The sequence below is a fragment of the Cynoglossus semilaevis genome, chromosome 8, assembly GCF_000523025.1.
Source record: "Cynoglossus semilaevis isolate Cse_v1.0 chromosome 8, Cse_v1.0, whole genome shotgun sequence".
NCBI classification, from domain to species: Eukaryota; Metazoa; Chordata; class Actinopteri; order Pleuronectiformes; family Cynoglossidae; genus Cynoglossus; species Cynoglossus semilaevis.
The window spans coordinates 11,619,138-11,636,119 of record NC_024314.1 but is presented as its reverse complement, the minus strand read 5'-3'; the positions used below and the strand labels follow the sequence as shown (position 1 = coordinate 11,636,119).

General features: G+C 41.4%; 2 protein-coding genes across 4 annotated transcripts in view; one reads left to right on the top strand and one right to left on the bottom strand.

Moving 5' to 3' along the window:
- The window catches only part of slc39a11 (solute carrier family 39, member 11), a 57,979-nt gene extending 53,929 nt beyond the window's left edge, over positions 1-4,050 (bottom strand). For 2 of the 3 annotated variants that reach the window (XM_017034697.2, XM_008314794.3), the window contains exons 1-3: positions 3,974-4,050; positions 2,696-2,813; positions 2,044-2,082 (exon numbers count right to left, since the gene is read on the bottom strand). In XM_017034697.2, the coding sequence (XP_016890186.1) occupies positions 2,044-2,082; positions 2,696-2,803 (147 nt within the window). In that variant the 5' untranslated portion in view covers positions 2,804-2,813; positions 3,974-4,050. The other variant, XM_025057940.1, reaches the window with a different exon arrangement.
- Positions 4,051-5,233: 1,183 nt separating this feature from the next.
- LOC103382108 (somatostatin receptor type 5) lies at positions 5,234-9,344 on the top strand. The gene has a single exon (XM_025057941.1). The coding sequence runs from the start codon at positions 8,086-8,088 to the stop codon at positions 9,100-9,102; it is 1,017 nt and encodes a 338-aa protein (XP_024913709.1). The 5' UTR covers positions 5,234-8,085; the 3' UTR covers positions 9,103-9,344.
- The last annotated feature ends 7,638 nt before the right edge of the window (positions 9,345-16,982 follow it).

Genomic DNA, 16,982 nt, shown 5'->3' with positions numbered 1-16,982 from the left:
GTCTCTACCTGCATATATACATATACGTATACACACACATATATATACACACACACACACACACATATACAGTATATATACTGTATATACTGTATATACGTATGTATGGATATACATACACACATTTTTAACAAACACAGTCCTGTAGGTGGCAGTAACATACTTAAAGTTCACTGACCAACAAAGACAGAAACGTACAGGAGCATTAACTGACTCCAGTGCAAACCAAATTTGTCAAACAGTAACATTATCTTTAAAAGTCAAACCAGGCGAACTGTGTGGGCTACCTGAAACAGACCAGAGGATGAGATTAATGACTAAAAAGAGGAGAAAAAGTTGAATCAGATCCAACTAATAACCTATGATTCACCTATACCTTCAGAAAGATATGTACAGTCAGTATTGATGTTTCACCCTAAAACAGATTTGGTAAAAATTCCCTCTGTATTTTTCAGCAGGGTAGATTAGAAATCAAGTGAAAATCTCTTTGTTTCACAAACACAGAGTTTAAACTGACTCATGATTTCTGAAGGAAATGTAACAGCAGTCTGTTCACATTGACTGGCAGTGGTCTGTTTCACTGCAGCAGGTGGTCTGACGTTCTCACACAGCAGTGACAAGTCATCGGCCAATGAAAACTGCTGTTGCACGAGTGAAATGCTGGAGATGAGTTGGTCCACTCAGTGGATAAACCCAGAGTGGAGGGGGATAAAAATATTTTAAGTAAAGGTTCTGGACCATAACGTGACAGCAACAGGACATTAGGTTTAAATGTTGCTCATCGGCGTCACTGACTGTCGGTGCTTTCTCATCTCTATGACAACTGTACAGAAACACAGGGAAAACATGTAGAGAACAGGTGGGTGTGACTGGCCACCATGTGGATGGAGAAGAGGTGGGGGCAACAAATCATCACAATGTGGCCGTGTTGTGTCACCAATAGTCATGAAAATGATGCTGATGTTTCTGCCACATGGTGTGTGGTGGACTCACTGCTACAGTACGTATGTGTGTGGAGGGAGCGGCAGATGAAAAGAATGGGAACCGAGCGGCTGCTTCATAGATTACAGAATCACAATCCAAACCTTTTCTTCAGTCTCTCACGCAGACATGTTCTTTTAGTTGACTTCATTTGACCAACCAAACCAAAACTATTGTACATTCTAAATCTGGGCTTTTCAAATAAAGGCCTGTGGACCACATTTGGGACAGACCCAACATTGAAGTGGCCAACAATACAAATGACCTGAGAGAGGATCAGACATGATGTCTTCCAATATCATCTTTGCATAATAAAGTAGGCTTAACAGCAGCTTCACGCTGTTTAAAAATGAAACTGACTTCAACCGAGAGGGGACTTTACTCTCACTCAGAACTGCAACTAATTCCCATGACATTTTGTCCATGATGGAAGTGATCTTCCATCAGGATCTTCTCCTCCACTCTGAGCTGCTTCTTCATCTTCAGCCCCCAGAACTAATCCCAAAGCTACACTGAACATTATGCTTCTTTTAGGGCTTTTTTTAGAGGAATCCAATTTATTTTCGTCTCCACTTTCTATCTTCACTGAAACCCCTCAGGTACTTTTTGCCCTGATATGGTTAAAGAGTTAGATTTGTTCAGTATAAATAAGCAAACAGGGCCATACTACTTGCCTCATCGAAACACCAAATCAGTGACTCAGACGGAGTGTTTAATAGACTCCACTCCCAAGGAAAATCTTATTAGCAAGTAATTTTCACCAACAATACCTACCTCTGTGCTCCACGAGCTTTTGTGGTTTACTAATAAGAACAAATGGTACCATTTCAAATTAGAAACCTCCCATTTGGATGCAGGAAATGTCTCAATATTTATTTATTTTTTCTTATTACAAACTCAGTTCAAATCAGAATGAGTGCTGGATGAGAGTAATTCAGTATTTTCTATTTATTATTTTATTCATATTAGAATTAGGACCAACTTATGGAAATGATAAGGACTGGACAGACATTTGTCTATGCGAAGTACTCAAAAAAACTAGACTGTGTGTGTTCAACTCACCCCCGCTGCAAAGCCTAAGCTTCCATCCAAAATGCGTTTCTGAAAAGAGAAAAAAACAGAAGAAGAAAAAGAAGATAATGGATGTTTGGAGTTTAACAAAAACTCAGGAGCTGTGGGTGTGAACATTCTTGGCTAATAGAAAGCGTGGTAACTACTTAACAAATGTTCCAATTCTATTTATTCTAAACCAAAAAAAACCCCAAGTCCAATTTAACAATTGTTTCACATAGCTCATAACACAGCTCAACACTTGACAAATACATAATATAAATTTAAAATTTAAAATAAAAATATAATACTAGTTTTTAGAAGAATTAAGTGAAACTGGATCATTTTCCAGCCTCAATATGCAGCATCACAGAGGTTGGAATTACAGCTTTAAGTCATTAACAAAAAGCAGTTATTTCCATACAGTATATCAGTTAAGAATGGTGAGGAAACTGCAAAAGCCCATACAAAATATTTTAAAAAAATACTTGGGGAAAAAAACATTTAGGAGTGGTTTTTAAAATGTACAGCACTCTGAGATTTAACAATGAGGCAGGCAGGAATATATGACAGTTGCATTCTCATTAAACTTTTCTGTGGAAAACTCCCTCCTGAAAAAATCCACACTTCACTGTTTGTAGGCTGTTAAAATGTCCTTTTCTACCTGTCGACTGGAGAAGACAAACACCAGTGCGGCCCCCGCTGCAGTCAGACCCCAGGTGAAGAGGGTTCCCAGCAGAGCCTGGGTCACAGGGCTGTAGCCTTCAAGCATGATGCCACAGCTGGACACACAAAACACACAGTTATTCTTTTGGATTTGTGGATTCAGATCAGAGGCTGTGGCACTGCACTGCAGTCTTCTGTTATTCTGATCTCTCTGCACAGACTGTCCAATGTGAGAAAAACCCAGTTAGGATTAGATCAAGTTACTCCTGCAAAAGTCAAGTAAATACTGCGCCCAACACTGCAATTAGTTCACACAGACAGTGTTTGCTTCACAACATGAAGGAGTGACAAATCCTGTGTGCTGAGGATTTTAATATCCTGGAGGATTTAACGTTCTGTCTAAACAAACCCTACAGGTAATACGTGGCAGACAAGAATCAACACAGAATCTGAAATATATAGATGTGACTGAAGTCACAGGAGAAGAAACATGAATTTGAAGTAAACACCAGGATATAAATATATTTCACACAAGTAGTTTTAAAAAGGTGTAGTAGTACAAAGAATGAAAACAAGTAATAGAAATTGCTGCTTTACTTTAAAAATATAATGAGTCATTCTTGAGGGAAACAAAAATGTTTTTTTAAGGTTCAGCTGACAAGTCCTGGGAATTTGTTTTTATCCTTTTTTCAATAAATTATAGATTAAAAAACACCACCCTAACCTTTTTAGCCTTTAATGCTATGCAAAATGCTAATTCAAAAGCTGACCTGTTGAATTAAAATGTACGTCTGATTTGTTACGTGAATAAACCCAGAAATATATCTATGATTAAAAGTATTGTTTAAAAATGCGTTGAAACGATTTCTTTAAATCCAGTTTATTTCATACCAGCAGTGAAAAGACACCTGTACACGTCCTGCCATTCCTCGACTGTTTTACTTACATTGCTAAAGCACGGCAACATATAACTTTCAAAAGCTCAGTCCCGTTACAATATAACTTCCACCGACGGCTTCGAATTTCAGATATCTTTATCTCTCAAAGGTAATGTGCTGCGTAAGCATAAAGAGAAGGGAATACACAGAAACTCACGGTCTGCCGGTCAAATTTTATCGACTCAGTTTTATCGGTTTAAATTTTAATAACTGACGTGATAAATTACCAACAGCATTTTAAAAGTGTCAATAAATATTACACTTCCTTTTGATATTGTCTAATCATACTGTAGTGACAAATATATTGTAGTTTTGATAATATTTGAACATTTACTCACTACACTTCCCCGGCAACCCTCGGTCCGCCGTATTTACTTCCTACTTCCCGGTACACGTGTCTATGACAGCGCAAGCCCCGCCCCTCAGCGCTTCCTATTGGTTAATGACGGTAGAGGGCAGGAAAGGAATAGAAAACTAAAGTATATAAAAAAGTATAATAATAGATGAATTCTACATATTTGACTTTGACCTTTTTTTATTTTTTTTACCCAAGATTGTCCATTTTGCATAACAATATTTATATCCTTTCTTCCTAAAGATTAACCTTACAGTAAACTATTGCAGTGATGAATGATAATTAGCTATTGGCTTTTCAATTACATATGAGCTAAAATATAAGTGACCCAAGTTGCAAAGGGACAAACAAAATCCTACTGTGTTTATCCATAAAGTCTGTCTACACATCTGGACATTTGCTTTCCTCCCAGTGTAATAATCCAGGATTGATTTTTTCACTCATTTCTCTTTGGTAATTCCCTGGTATTTTGACCCTTGATCCGTAAACTGTGCTTTCAACATGTTTCTGAGGTTTGACGTCCATAAATCTTTGAAATATTCAAAAAGACCAAGCTGAACTGAAGTTGTAACAAATCTGACGCTGATTAAAATTCACATTCATTTAAACTGTAATTATAGTTTTCAAGAATGTTTCTTAGAAAAAACCTTTGTTCTCAGGGTCTGGTCACACATTCATCACTCCCAGCTTTATCCTGATAAAATATTATGATGGCACCCATGTCCTTTATTTTAATTTAAAACATGTTTTAGGGAACACAAGGACAGGTCTTCATCCATAAATATTAATTTAACTGTTTTAATATCAGGGTCTAAATTTTTATTTAGCCTAAAATCCAAAACCAGGGTTAGAGATTAGCAAGGATTTGAGTTAAGATTCTCATGAAGTATTTCACACTGCACTTGAAATTCACAACACAGGGGCAGCTCAAGTTTGCCATTGAGCAGATTTTGCAAAGTCTGAGTTAAAAAATATCCTACTTGGTTTGTAAGGGTAGGAAATATACCAATATTCTTGCACTGCCAAGAAAATAAAGTGTTGGACAAGGGAATGTATAATATTTAACAGAAAAACCTGAAACATTTTTTAACCTATGAAAAGAGGCACTTAATCTTCACGTGTCTGACAAAAAGAAATGACAGCGTCTTACCTCTTTGGATAAAAAATACATTATATACACATTTATATGTATACACAAACCATTTTTATTATTGAATAAATATGTATGTACATGCACATACATATGTAAATATAATAGTGCTGATATATAATAAAACGTTATTTTTTTTCTGAAGAACTTTCCTTTTGTAAGGATCCTTGAACACAACAGATGTTTTTCCTCTGATCTGTACAAGAAACGTACACAGAGTGATTGGAACCATCCCTAAAAGACTCAACTACATATTTGTCCAGCTGTTCTCCCAGGGTTGGATGATATTTTTCGTGTCTTATTTTTAGAGTAAATTGTGAAAAATCAACAAACATTACCGAGCACAGACCCCCACATGTCTGGTGGTACACAATAAATCAATTAGTGATGCTTTCAGATCATGTTGCTGCAGCTTTATCAACCTCATTAATGAAACACAGATGTTTAAAGCATCTCACATTGTTGTTCTTCCAACGGCACTTTAAATATTTTACATTTCTGTGCTGAGCTGCTGGGGGCTGAGGTTGAGGGGGGAGTGTCAAGATTTGCATTACTCATGGGTGACTCTAGCTTAACGGGGGGTGGGGGGGGAGTTGCTGGGAAACAAAGGGCTGGTGAAAACAAGCAGAAACCCAGAAACAATAAACACATAATAAGCAATGTGGAATTTCCAGATTTGTTTTTGCTCACTGTGGCCTCAACTCACTCCCAAGTAATGAGCATTTATGCAGCAGCCTTTTCCTTTCTGTACGTATCATGGTTTACTGCAAGTGCAGTGTTGTGAAAGAGGCTGCACGGATGTGACATTATCGGCTCTAGTTGGAATAATTGAGAAGTTGAAACTACAGTACTTAGAGTATGGGGGCCAAAAATGAAGTTCAAGTACACAAAAGTGCTTTGAAAATGTAGTCACAACCTTTAGACTAGGAATGAAGTCTTGACCCGTCTGCACCAAGTCTTTTGGTCCACAGCATAAACAGTAAACTATGATATGAACACAAGTTCCTTTCTTCATCTACTACAGTGTGGTGGTCAAATAATCTTATGTTAAATAAAAAACAACAAACAAAAATCTAATGATCATTTTCAGCTTATATGTTAAATAAGATGTTTAACCCAATCTCCATTATGGCATTTATGATTCCCACTGAAAGTACGTAAGTATGTCTCTGTTGATCCTGGGTCTTTGCTGTTCAAATTAAAACTCCTGTCGCTCCGTCTTCGGACTGTCGTCAACTGTGGCTAAACGTTCAGACAGGGACATTTTTAATGTTGCCGTGGGAAGATTTCTGTCGTAAAACTGGCCGGAACCACCCCGGCTCCTTTACACTTGTTTGGATAACAGTTGAGGTCTGGGTCTCAGGAAGAGGTCATCAGAGTCTTATCTAACCTTTACCACACAAAAACATTCCCATGTTTCTAACGGCTAGAGCTAACATTAGCTGGTCTAAGTTGGGAAAGTCTTTGGACTGAAAGAAAACCTGAGTACCACAGGTACATCGTACCACACGTGAGTTCTTTTCTTCCCCTACATCTCCAAATGGCCGCGGCACACGTGGACGTCAACAACTCCAGGTTATATAAATACTGTGTGCTCAATACGAGGCTGCGGAAAAAAGGCAGGATGAAATGCTGCTGTTTTCACGGGGCTGAGTTTCCAGTGAAGCTGCATCAAGTGTCAGTCTCTGGGGACACGTTGAGCTTATCAGGAGTTTAAGACCGCTGAGGCATTTCCAGCACATTTGAAGAAGCTCTTACCAGGGTTTTATTGTGCACAGTGAGGATGTAGATAAGGTTCTCAGTGTCTGTGGGACAATAAAAACGTGGGCCAGAGGTTGGTGGACTGGAGGAGTCTGATTGAGCTCCTCTTGCTGTGTGTTGATAGGTGGCTAAACGAGCTGAAGGGGTTTTACCACGGGGGGAGAAAGTTCTCAAAGTATTTCAGCTATGCGTGTCAGAGCGGCAACAGGAAGAGGGTCATCACTTATCCAAGGGTCTTTAATCTTCACCCAGACCCTTTACTAGCCTTTCGCCTCCTCCTTTTATGATACATTGATAGATGGGAGTCCAGGAGAACAGCAGAGCCAGGGCTGGGAGGAGGATGGATGGGATGTGAACACCCCCCCCCCCCACTCACAAAGAGCAAACCATGTCAAATGTCAGAAAACAAAAACCTTGAAAAGGTAGACAGATCATTCGTTTTTCTGCTGTCGGCAGATTTACTCCGTCTGGGCCGTGATGGTGGGTGGGCCGGGTGACGAGACGAGGTCTTCTGCTGATGGCGAGGATGGAGCATTAGGAGAGGAGAGGTGAAGTAAACAGAAGAAGAAGAAGACGAAGACGAAGTTATGAAAACAAGAGTAGTGTAGCAGATGGGGCCGGGATTTACCTTGGAAACAGCATTACAGCAGAGGAGCTGGGTGAGGGAGTGAGGCGGGGAACTCAGGAGGGGCGTGAGCCAAGCTGGAGTTTATCACAATCTCTGGAGACAGATGAACAGGAGGGGGGGGGGTGTCATACCCCCCCCAACACGCACACACACACACACACAGGAGCAGAAGACACACTTCTCACACTGTGGGGGGAACAGATATAAAGGGGACTCCCAGGGAGAAGGAGCGCTCAGGCGAACGTTTGAGCTGCCGTCCGGCTCATTTCCACTCTGCTGTGCGTCACTGAGAGTGTTTATGTGTGTGAGAGAGCGTGTGTGTGAAAGAGTGAGAGAGAGAGAGACAGAGAGAGGTGTAAGTGCTCATGTGTGTAAGAGTGGAGTCTCCACCGCAGAAGATTACACTTTGACACCTCTCATCAGAAGATAAATGAAGAAGTGTTGACCTGAGGACCGGAGTGAAAACCTGCTCAAAGCCGGGGATTTGACTTTTGTTGACTGTGCTCAGGATCAGGACTTCTTTAAAACTCCATACTGTGAGGTGATCTGGTGAAGAATGGACGTCCTCTCTCCAGCAGACACGGACTTCAACCACACGTCCGAGGACCAGCATCGTTACTTTGAGGACAACATGGATGCTTTTGGGATCACCATGGCTGTTCTCTATCTGTTGGTCTGCGTCCTGGGACTCACCGGGAACTCCTTAGTCATTACTGCCATTTTAAAAATCGACAAAATGTCATCTTCCACAACGGTGTACATTTTCAATCTGGCTCTGGCCGACGGACTCTTCATGGTCGGACTTCCCTTCATCGCCAGCCAGAACTTTCAGAACCGGTGGATGTTTGGCGACACGGCCTGCAAGGTGGTCATGGTGCTGGACGGCATCAACCAGTTCACCAGCGTCTTCTGCCTGACGGTGATGAGCATCGACCGATACATGGCGTTGGCCAACCCTCTCCGGTTTGCGCGGTGGAGAACACCACGTTGTGCCAAGCTGGTCTCAGCGTTCCTGTGGCTGTTTTCACTCCTCACCATTCTTCCCATGGCGCTCCACTTCTCAGCGGATCAAGGCCTGTGCATACCAGACGTGGTCTCCGACACCTGGTGGCTCGGCGTCCTATCCTACACCTTTGTTATGGGCTTTGCGCTGCCGTTTACCGTGATGACCGTCTCCTACACGGCGTTGCTTCTCACCTTGCGACGGCAGAGACCCCAAACTTTGACGACAGACAGGAACCACCGTGTGGAGCGACAGGTCACCAGGATGGTGGTGGCGGTGGTGTTGGTGTTTGGCGTTTGCTGGCTGCCGTTCTACACCTTCAACTTCTGGTCCTTGAGTCAGGAGGTCCTGGTCAAGGATTTTGCCCGGGCCTTTGAGTTCATGGTACTGCTGTCGTACTCGTGGAGCTGCGCCAACCCCATCCTCTACGCCTCCCTCTCCGACACCTTTAGGAAGTACTTCCGCACACTGCTCTGTCCTGAGGACAAGTCACCTCCCAGCATGCAGTGCAACACTGAACGATACAACTTGTATGACACTGGAGTGGCAGATGTCAGCGTGCTGTCTTAGAGGGAAGAGTCTGAGCTCATTATTTACTTTAATACTGATATGAATTACGTGAAATGACTTCATTAACCATTTTCTGTTTGTCTCTGTAATTTCTCACAAACAGCTGCATATTCTGTTTTTCCTCTAAATGTTAAATTGTACAGATTTTCTTGAAACTTGTCATATGATGTACTCGTCCAAATCATGCGAGTACTCTGTATATACCTTTAAAGGACATGTTGCTAGTCTGGATCAAATGAGGACATCAGACAACTGAGGACATCAGTGATAAATGTCAGCCGAGGGGAGACGATGATGTCCAACTGTAGGGGCATGTCATGGTCATGTCCCGCCTGTAGGACATTTTATTGACCAGAAAAAGGCTGCGACCAGTGAGGTTCTGTTTCGGTGAATATTAGCTATTAGCTTTTTAGCTAAGACATCCACAATGATGACAGCCATGCTCCTACTGGAGGCTCCAGCTGCCAATCACAGTTCTTCACTTCTGGGGACCAATCAGTGTGTCATACAGAAGATCTGTCTCTGTGGTGAACAGCCTCTGAACTGCTCTGAGCAGCTGTAAAACTTCTCTTTCACCACTTTTCATTTCAAGTCCAACAGACCGTGTCTCCTTAAGTGTTTTTTAAAAGGGCAAGATCAGAAAAATGTCTCATTATATAAGACAGGTCCAAGGTAAGGACGTGATGCTGGAGATCAAACCTGTTGCTCTGTCTGAGTCACACGTTGGAGTCAGAATTTCTCTCATTGGCTGCTGACCCTACCTGAACGGCTGCTGGGGAGTTGTCAGCGAGACAGGAGAGGGCACGGCGCATGGACAGGTCTGGAAGACAGGTCTGGACACAAAGACTCAGAGAACAGCTGGAATATGTTCCAGCTGCTTCAGGAGGAGGGCAGCATCTGAACCTGTTATCACTGGAATTTATATTGGAGCTGAATGGAGACGAAGAGAAGAAGAAGAACAGGCTTTAAAATCAGAAATAGAACAGAGGTCAAAAAGGTTAAATGAAAAGGTAACCATTAATCATCAAAGTGTTTACTGATTTAAGCTCCTCCTCATTCTTGACTCTTGAAAATAGTTTGCAGCAGTTCTTTAGGTGTGCTCTGGAGTATTTTGTAATTTGTTAAAACTTTTCTTTCTACCAACCAGGTGGCCATTTAAAAAAAAAAAAAATATATATATATAATAAAGAGGAAAAAAGAAGGAAACTATATTAACCCTTCATAAACAATCACTAGTATCTTAACATTAGCCAAATGAACCTTATAAAGACTAGAAACCTCATTACTGTATGTCCTGAAATGTCACCAGAAAAAATACAGAGAAACAAAATGATTTTTCTACCAAATAAAATCCATTTATATTTGTATAAAAGAACATGTTGTGTGAAGTGTGTGTTTACGGGGGGAAATAACATGTTTTCCAGATAAACATGAGAGAAACAGTCAAACAATCACTCATTGTTGTTTCTATGTAAATATGTGTTATACTGCATAATGCTGTGACTGTATGAATAAAAACACGAGGCGCTGCATCATCTGTACCACGGTGTTCTGAAGGATAACAACCAATCTGAGATTAGACACCGTCACTGTCCAACTGTAATCTGTATCATCTCTGATTACTGCTCACTACAAACACTCTAACTCCCAGAGGTGTATTTGTAGATGTTTTGTTGTGATGTTGGTTTTAAAATAATTGTGAAAAATCCTGACGGTGTCTCCTCATCTCCTCCCTCCGCTCCCTGCTGGGTCTCCTCTGAACTGGAAACGTGGAAAGTCTGCTGCAACCGTCGCTGGGCTCGTTCTTAAAAAAGCTAATAGATACCTGCCACATTTTTATTTTTATGTTTTTCAGTGGATGACGGGTTTGGTGGGATTTGACAGATTCAAAAGACCAACACTTTGACAGGATCAAAATTAGATTGACAAAAAAAAGTCTGGAGCAGAAATTAGAGAAGAAACGTTTTATAGTGGAGCGAGAGGCAGTGGAAGGTCGTCACAGTCCACGGCTCCACGAGGGTCCGACCGAACAATGCGTCTTTAATCTGCCGTTAGAGTAATTAAGGTTTGATCAGGAGGAGGTTCAGGATATGAAAATGTTGTCAGTCGGTGGTTTTCATGTCTGTGTTTGCCCTGGAAGGTCAGTGAACTCTGGGTCATGTTGTCAGTCTGTCAACACAGAGGGTGGAGGAGTCCATCAAGAGGAGGAGGAAGAGGAGGAGGAGGAGAAAACATGTGTACAATACTGTGTCACAACCCTGCTGGCTCCACTGCTGCTGACCTTTGAACCTAAACTATGAGGGAGCCAGTGACATGCAGTTCCTATAACAGCCACCAGGAGTGTTTTTGCCCATTGAATGTCATTGTGATCCTTATTGTAAGTTTACTGTAAACTGTCTACATTTATATGAAGTACAAATGATAAATAAATGTAGGTGTCACTGATACAAAATGTGGTTTTGATTTGTTTCAGAACTAGACTGTTTAGACTTGTACAGTGCATCGACGAAACACAGTACACGGAAAACAGAAGAGAATTGGGAGAAAAAAACTAAAATGATTAGAAACAAAAATGTGCAAAGGGAGAGTTTCCACATTTCTGCACATTAACCCTTGTGAAAGTCCAAAAAAATAAGGAAAATGTTTCCTGTCACTTCATCTTCAAAGTAGTTTGACACGTTTAGAAATCCTCAGAAATAGAAATAGAGCTCAGAGTGACTGTTCATTAAAATGTAAAAGGTTCATTTTAAAAAAATACAATTCTCTCCTTCTGAGACAGAAAAACCTTATCTCTGCTCTTTTGAAAATACCAATATCACAAGCACTAATGATGATATATCTGGGTTTTTCACACAGAGTCAGATAATATCAAAAGGCACTCAGAGCTCTTGAAAAACCTCTGCACAGCCTTTATTAAAAAGACCTAACTGGTCTTTCTACAATCTGTTTCAAAAGATATTTTATAGAAGTGCAGATTAAAATAACACTCATGGAGAAGCTGCCAGAAGAATCAGTCTGAAGACAGGAACTGCATTCTACAAATAAGCTTACTATAGCTATCCAAAAAAGCAGTGATTCTCAAAGTGGGGGGCAGACCCTCCTAGGAGGTACAGGGCTATTACAGAGACAAATACCTTTACATTTCATTATACCAAAAAACTTCGCAGACATTGAAGAATAAAAACGTTTCAGTTAGGAGGGTATTCTTAGCGGATCGAATGTTTAGCGTTAAAGGTTAGAGTGAAGATGGATTTACAGTTTGATGAGAAAAAGAGTACCTTGAACCGCGGAGGAGAGGAAGTTTGGTCTGATTCCTGGAAGTTGAACTGTGTTTTCTAAAAAAAAAACAACTTTGTTTGTTTTCTCTGTTCTCCAGAAAAGAATATACAACAGGAAATCCAAAACCACCAGGACAGACACCACAGGGGTCAGGGGTCATCGTGGCAGAGGCAACGTAGGTGGTCACATAGGGTGCCATCTGCTGGAGGGGGTGAGAATTAAGAACCTGTGGCTAATACACTAACACACCAGGTCCTTGTACTTTAGAATGAGATTTTCATTGAAACAAAAAATATTGTCCTGCAGATTATAACGACATTACAAAATTCCATAGGAAAGTAAAAGGTGACATTTTTTTCCCAGCATGCCACACATTTAGGCCAAGACAAAAGTCAACATTGTAATAACTCGTAAAAATTTTACTGCATAGGATTCAAATGTAGATGATAAAATTTTATGACATATGAAAACTTCAGTCACAGTATTAAATGTCAGCGAAACATTTCCCACAATGCAATGTTCCATTAACCTCAAACCGTCGATAAAAAATACAGAATGTCGAGATTTATGACAGAATGTAATACTTTAGTCCACAGGGTCACATCGATTAAACGGCCGTGTGTATATGCATGTGTGTGTGTGTGTGTGTGTGTGTGTGTGTGTGTTTGGCACTAATTAAAGCCTGTGCAGACAGCAGTTATTTTCAGAGGGTCTTCTCTGCTCAGGTCCGTCCAGCTCTCAGCCACTGCTGCTAATGAAGAACAGATGGAGCCTGTCAAAGAGGTTTGTCAATAAAATATATTGATGGGACTCAGGGGGAGGGGAGACTGGGGGAGGTGGGGGACACCAGTCCTCCAGCACTTCCTCCTTCATTCTTTTCATTCATGTGCTTCAATATTGAACTCTCTTTTCACTTTCTCTCCGATTGTGCAACGCAGACAATAATGGACCTAGACTTTCAACATTTTATGACAAAACAAATCTGTTACTGAACCTCAGCAGCAGCAGCAGCAGCAGTAACAGCAGCAGTAACAGCAGCAGCAGCAGCGTCAGCAGCAGTAACAGCAGCAGCAGCAGTAACAGCAGCAGCAGCAGCGTCAGCAGCAGTAACAGCAGCAGCAGCAGTAACAGCAGCAGTAGTAGCAGCAGCAGTAACAGCAGCAGCAGCAGAAACAGCAGCAGCAGCAGCAGTAACAGCAGCAGCAGTAACAGCAGCAGCAGCAGAAACAGCAGCAGCAGCAGTAGCAGCAGTAACAGCAGCAGCAGCAGCGTCAGCAGCAGTAACAGCAGCAGCAGCAGAAACAGCAGCAGCAGCAGTAGCAGCAGTAACAGCAGCAGTAACAGCAGCAGCAGCAGTAGCAGCAGTAACAGCAGCAGTAACAGCAGCAGCAGCAGAAACAGCAGCAGCAGCAGCAGTAACAGCAGCAGTAACAGCAGCAGCAGCAGTAACAGCAGCAGTAACAGCAGCAGCAGCAGCGTCAGCAGCAGTAACAGCAGCAGCAGCAGAAACAGCAGCAGCAGCAGCAGTAACAGCAGCAGCAGCAGAAACAGCAGCAGCAGCAGTAGCAGCAGTAACAGCAGCAGTAACAGCAGCAGCAGCAGCAGCAGCAGCAGAAGCAGCAGCAGCAGCAGCAGCAGCAGCTCTACAGCAGATTTTTTTCTTGTTATTCTTTCTTTTTTCAGTCCACTGTATTCTTGAAAAGCCTCTGTGAGAGTTTTTCTCTGTGACTGATTCCAAACTACATCGTCTCTTCCATCATTTCAAATACCTGTTAGCATCACCTCATTAACCATTTGTAATTAATCACACTGCATTTTAAAGAGCCATCAATGCCACGGGGTCACAGCTTCACTGATGATTTCAGTTCCTCGAGTGAACACCAGGGTAGATTAACATTTAGTCTCAAATTTTTTTAAATGCTAAAACAAAATCTTTTAGTGATCTTTTGATTTTTTTAAGTAAATGCCCTAATCTCCTCTTGAATATATATATATATATGTCCAATAAAAACATCTCTCCACTTTGTTCTGTCTCAACCTGACTGATGCCTCTATTCTCTGTCCTTCCCTGGAGGGAAAAATATAATAGAAAATAAAAACATTAAGAGGTTTCCCATCGGAAACTGTCCCCCCGTGGGACAGGCAGAGGTCAGGTGATGGGATGAGGTTGGAAGGCTTATCAATGAGCCATTTTTGGGGGACGTGGGGGTGTGGGGATGTGAGGATGCTGCGACTCTCACAGTGATAAGGTACAAACTTTGGTCTGTGTCGGCCTCAGGAGACCTGGCAGGCTCTTCAGCATCCAAAATACTGCAGCAAATGTAGTAAACATGGTATTTTTGAGAAAAGGACGTTCAGATAATACAGTAAATATAGCAGGGAGTCCAGAGGGGACCAGAGACATCAGGGTTGGACTCCACGGTGTCCTACATTGTCCTGAAGAAAACCTGTGACTCAAAACACTCTTCACTCTGTGCCTGTTATTCGATTGGGAAAATGTTTCACTTATTTGCATATTTAATCGCAATTTTTACTGGACCAACACCTGATTTATTCTTCTGCAGTCGCCTGTATAAACAGTCACTTAATGTGATGACAAACTGGTTCTAACTAAGTACACGGTATATAGATGTTTTAAAACACGTGCATATTTGTCCTCTACAGGCTGGGGTCCAGGTCCACAGGGCTGGGTCCAGAACCAGGCCGTGGATCCTTGGGTACTGCAGAGGAGGAACAAAGTTATATTTTGATTTTCTTTTAAATTTCTGTTATTCTGCCTGGTGTTTTATTTTAAACACTATCTGTCCACTCCTCTTTACACTATCTATGAAGTGATGGAATCATATGTGATAATGTTGAGAACCAAAGCACTGGAGTTTGAAGTAAGTCAAGACTATGAATGGACATTTGTCGAAAATGTCAGTCATTTCTTCCTCTATTCACAGTCAATGATGTGATGAAATTCCCAGTTGAGTAAATTACAATCTCCCTTAGAGGAGACTAGACCATGAAGGGAGAAATAATTGTGTGAAGGCCTGATTGGATTGAACTGTGCCTGCCACCAGGCTCCTGTTGGACGAGGTCACTGTTACAGTCACACACGTGTCCAGTTCTTCATGTTAACTCCCAGGATGCCTCATCTCTTGAGCTCAGAGGTCACATCATTTCTAATAATCTGCAGAAAACTGCTGTTCTACTTTCTTCACTTTTACATCCAGCCCCTCATTTCCTTCGACAGCCGTCGTCTCTGTCCAACTTTAATACGTTCTCTTCAACTCCGTCCCCTCCTCTTGTTGCCAACTGTCTGTCCTCATGTCCAAACCATCTCAGCCTCACCTCTCTGACTTCAACTTCCTGTTAATTTGGCACAGACACTGACAAGGAGCTGGTTAACTGACTCCACAGGTCAGAGATTCTGTTCTTGGAAGAATGATTACATGACTGTCAGAGTTCTGAGAAAACCAGTCTGAGTCCAGTCACTGAGCGACTGTGATTCTGCCCCTTGTTCTCCACTTCTACACTGTGTTCTCCAGTTTGTGTAATATAGTCAGAGTTATTATTTCAAAGGAACAGAATTCTCCATAATTATATGAGACATCTTTGTAATTAGGCCTTATTCTAATAGTGCTGTTTAACCAAAGCAGTTTCCCTGGAAAATCAGCTCTGATTAAAACCATTAAATAATGGTAATAATAATAGTTAAATAATAAATATTCTTAAATTTCATTAATTAAGCAAAAAACAATAAATATAAAAACCAGTCAGTGTTGAAAACAAAACAAACAAAGGTAATGTTAAGTAAGAAAAGCACCTTGAAACAAAAATTGTATTCATGGCAACATTATTTCCTAACTTCAAATTAGCTTGAATATCTGCAGCAGTACCGACTGTTCTGCTGTTGTGATGCAGTATAGAAATGTTTCAGGGAATCTCTCACCTGAAGGAGGAGCAGGAAGTGAAGAGCACTTCATGACTGCTGGTCTCTTCGACGCCTAGAACCGTAGATGAAATCCTTCTGCAGCTTCTTTGACCTGCGAACAACAGCGTCTCCGGTCGGAGCGCTCCGACTGTGAGGTAATACTTTGAGGAGTTCAGGTAACTGACGCTACTGTATGAATAATCATTTCAAAAATATAAATAAATAATGTGAAAGGACAACCTGTGGATTTCAAAATCAGGGGATCTGACAGGAAGTCCACAGGTGGAACTCATGACTAGTGATCCACACAGGAAGACACTTCGGAATAAAACAGGAAGCTCAAAAAACACAAGAAGCTTTAGAGCTGCTAGTAGTAAGAGTAAAAGTACACACAGAGTAATACCCTCCCCATATACACAGTATAAAAACAAGGCTGATGATTCTGTGTCACGAATTTAGGTTTTTTCATTGAAGTATAAACTCATTTATTAAAATATATTTTGTATCAGGTAATGCTCTCCTAATGAGTGAAGTGTACCATCCTACCACCCGACGCTCCGCTGAGCCATTTCTCAGAAAGTGACTCATCACAAGCCGACAAGTTAGTGGAAAAAATACAGGTCTGTGCTTAAAGTGTGGCAAAACACAGGGGGAAGGAGGGGGGCAGACAGAGACAGGGGCT

Bases quoted from the DNA above. Each gene is read 5' to 3' on its own strand.
- LOC103382108 (XM_025057941.1), top strand. From the start codon at position 8,086: ATGGACGTCCTCTCTCCAGCAGACACGGACTTCAACCACACGTCCGAG.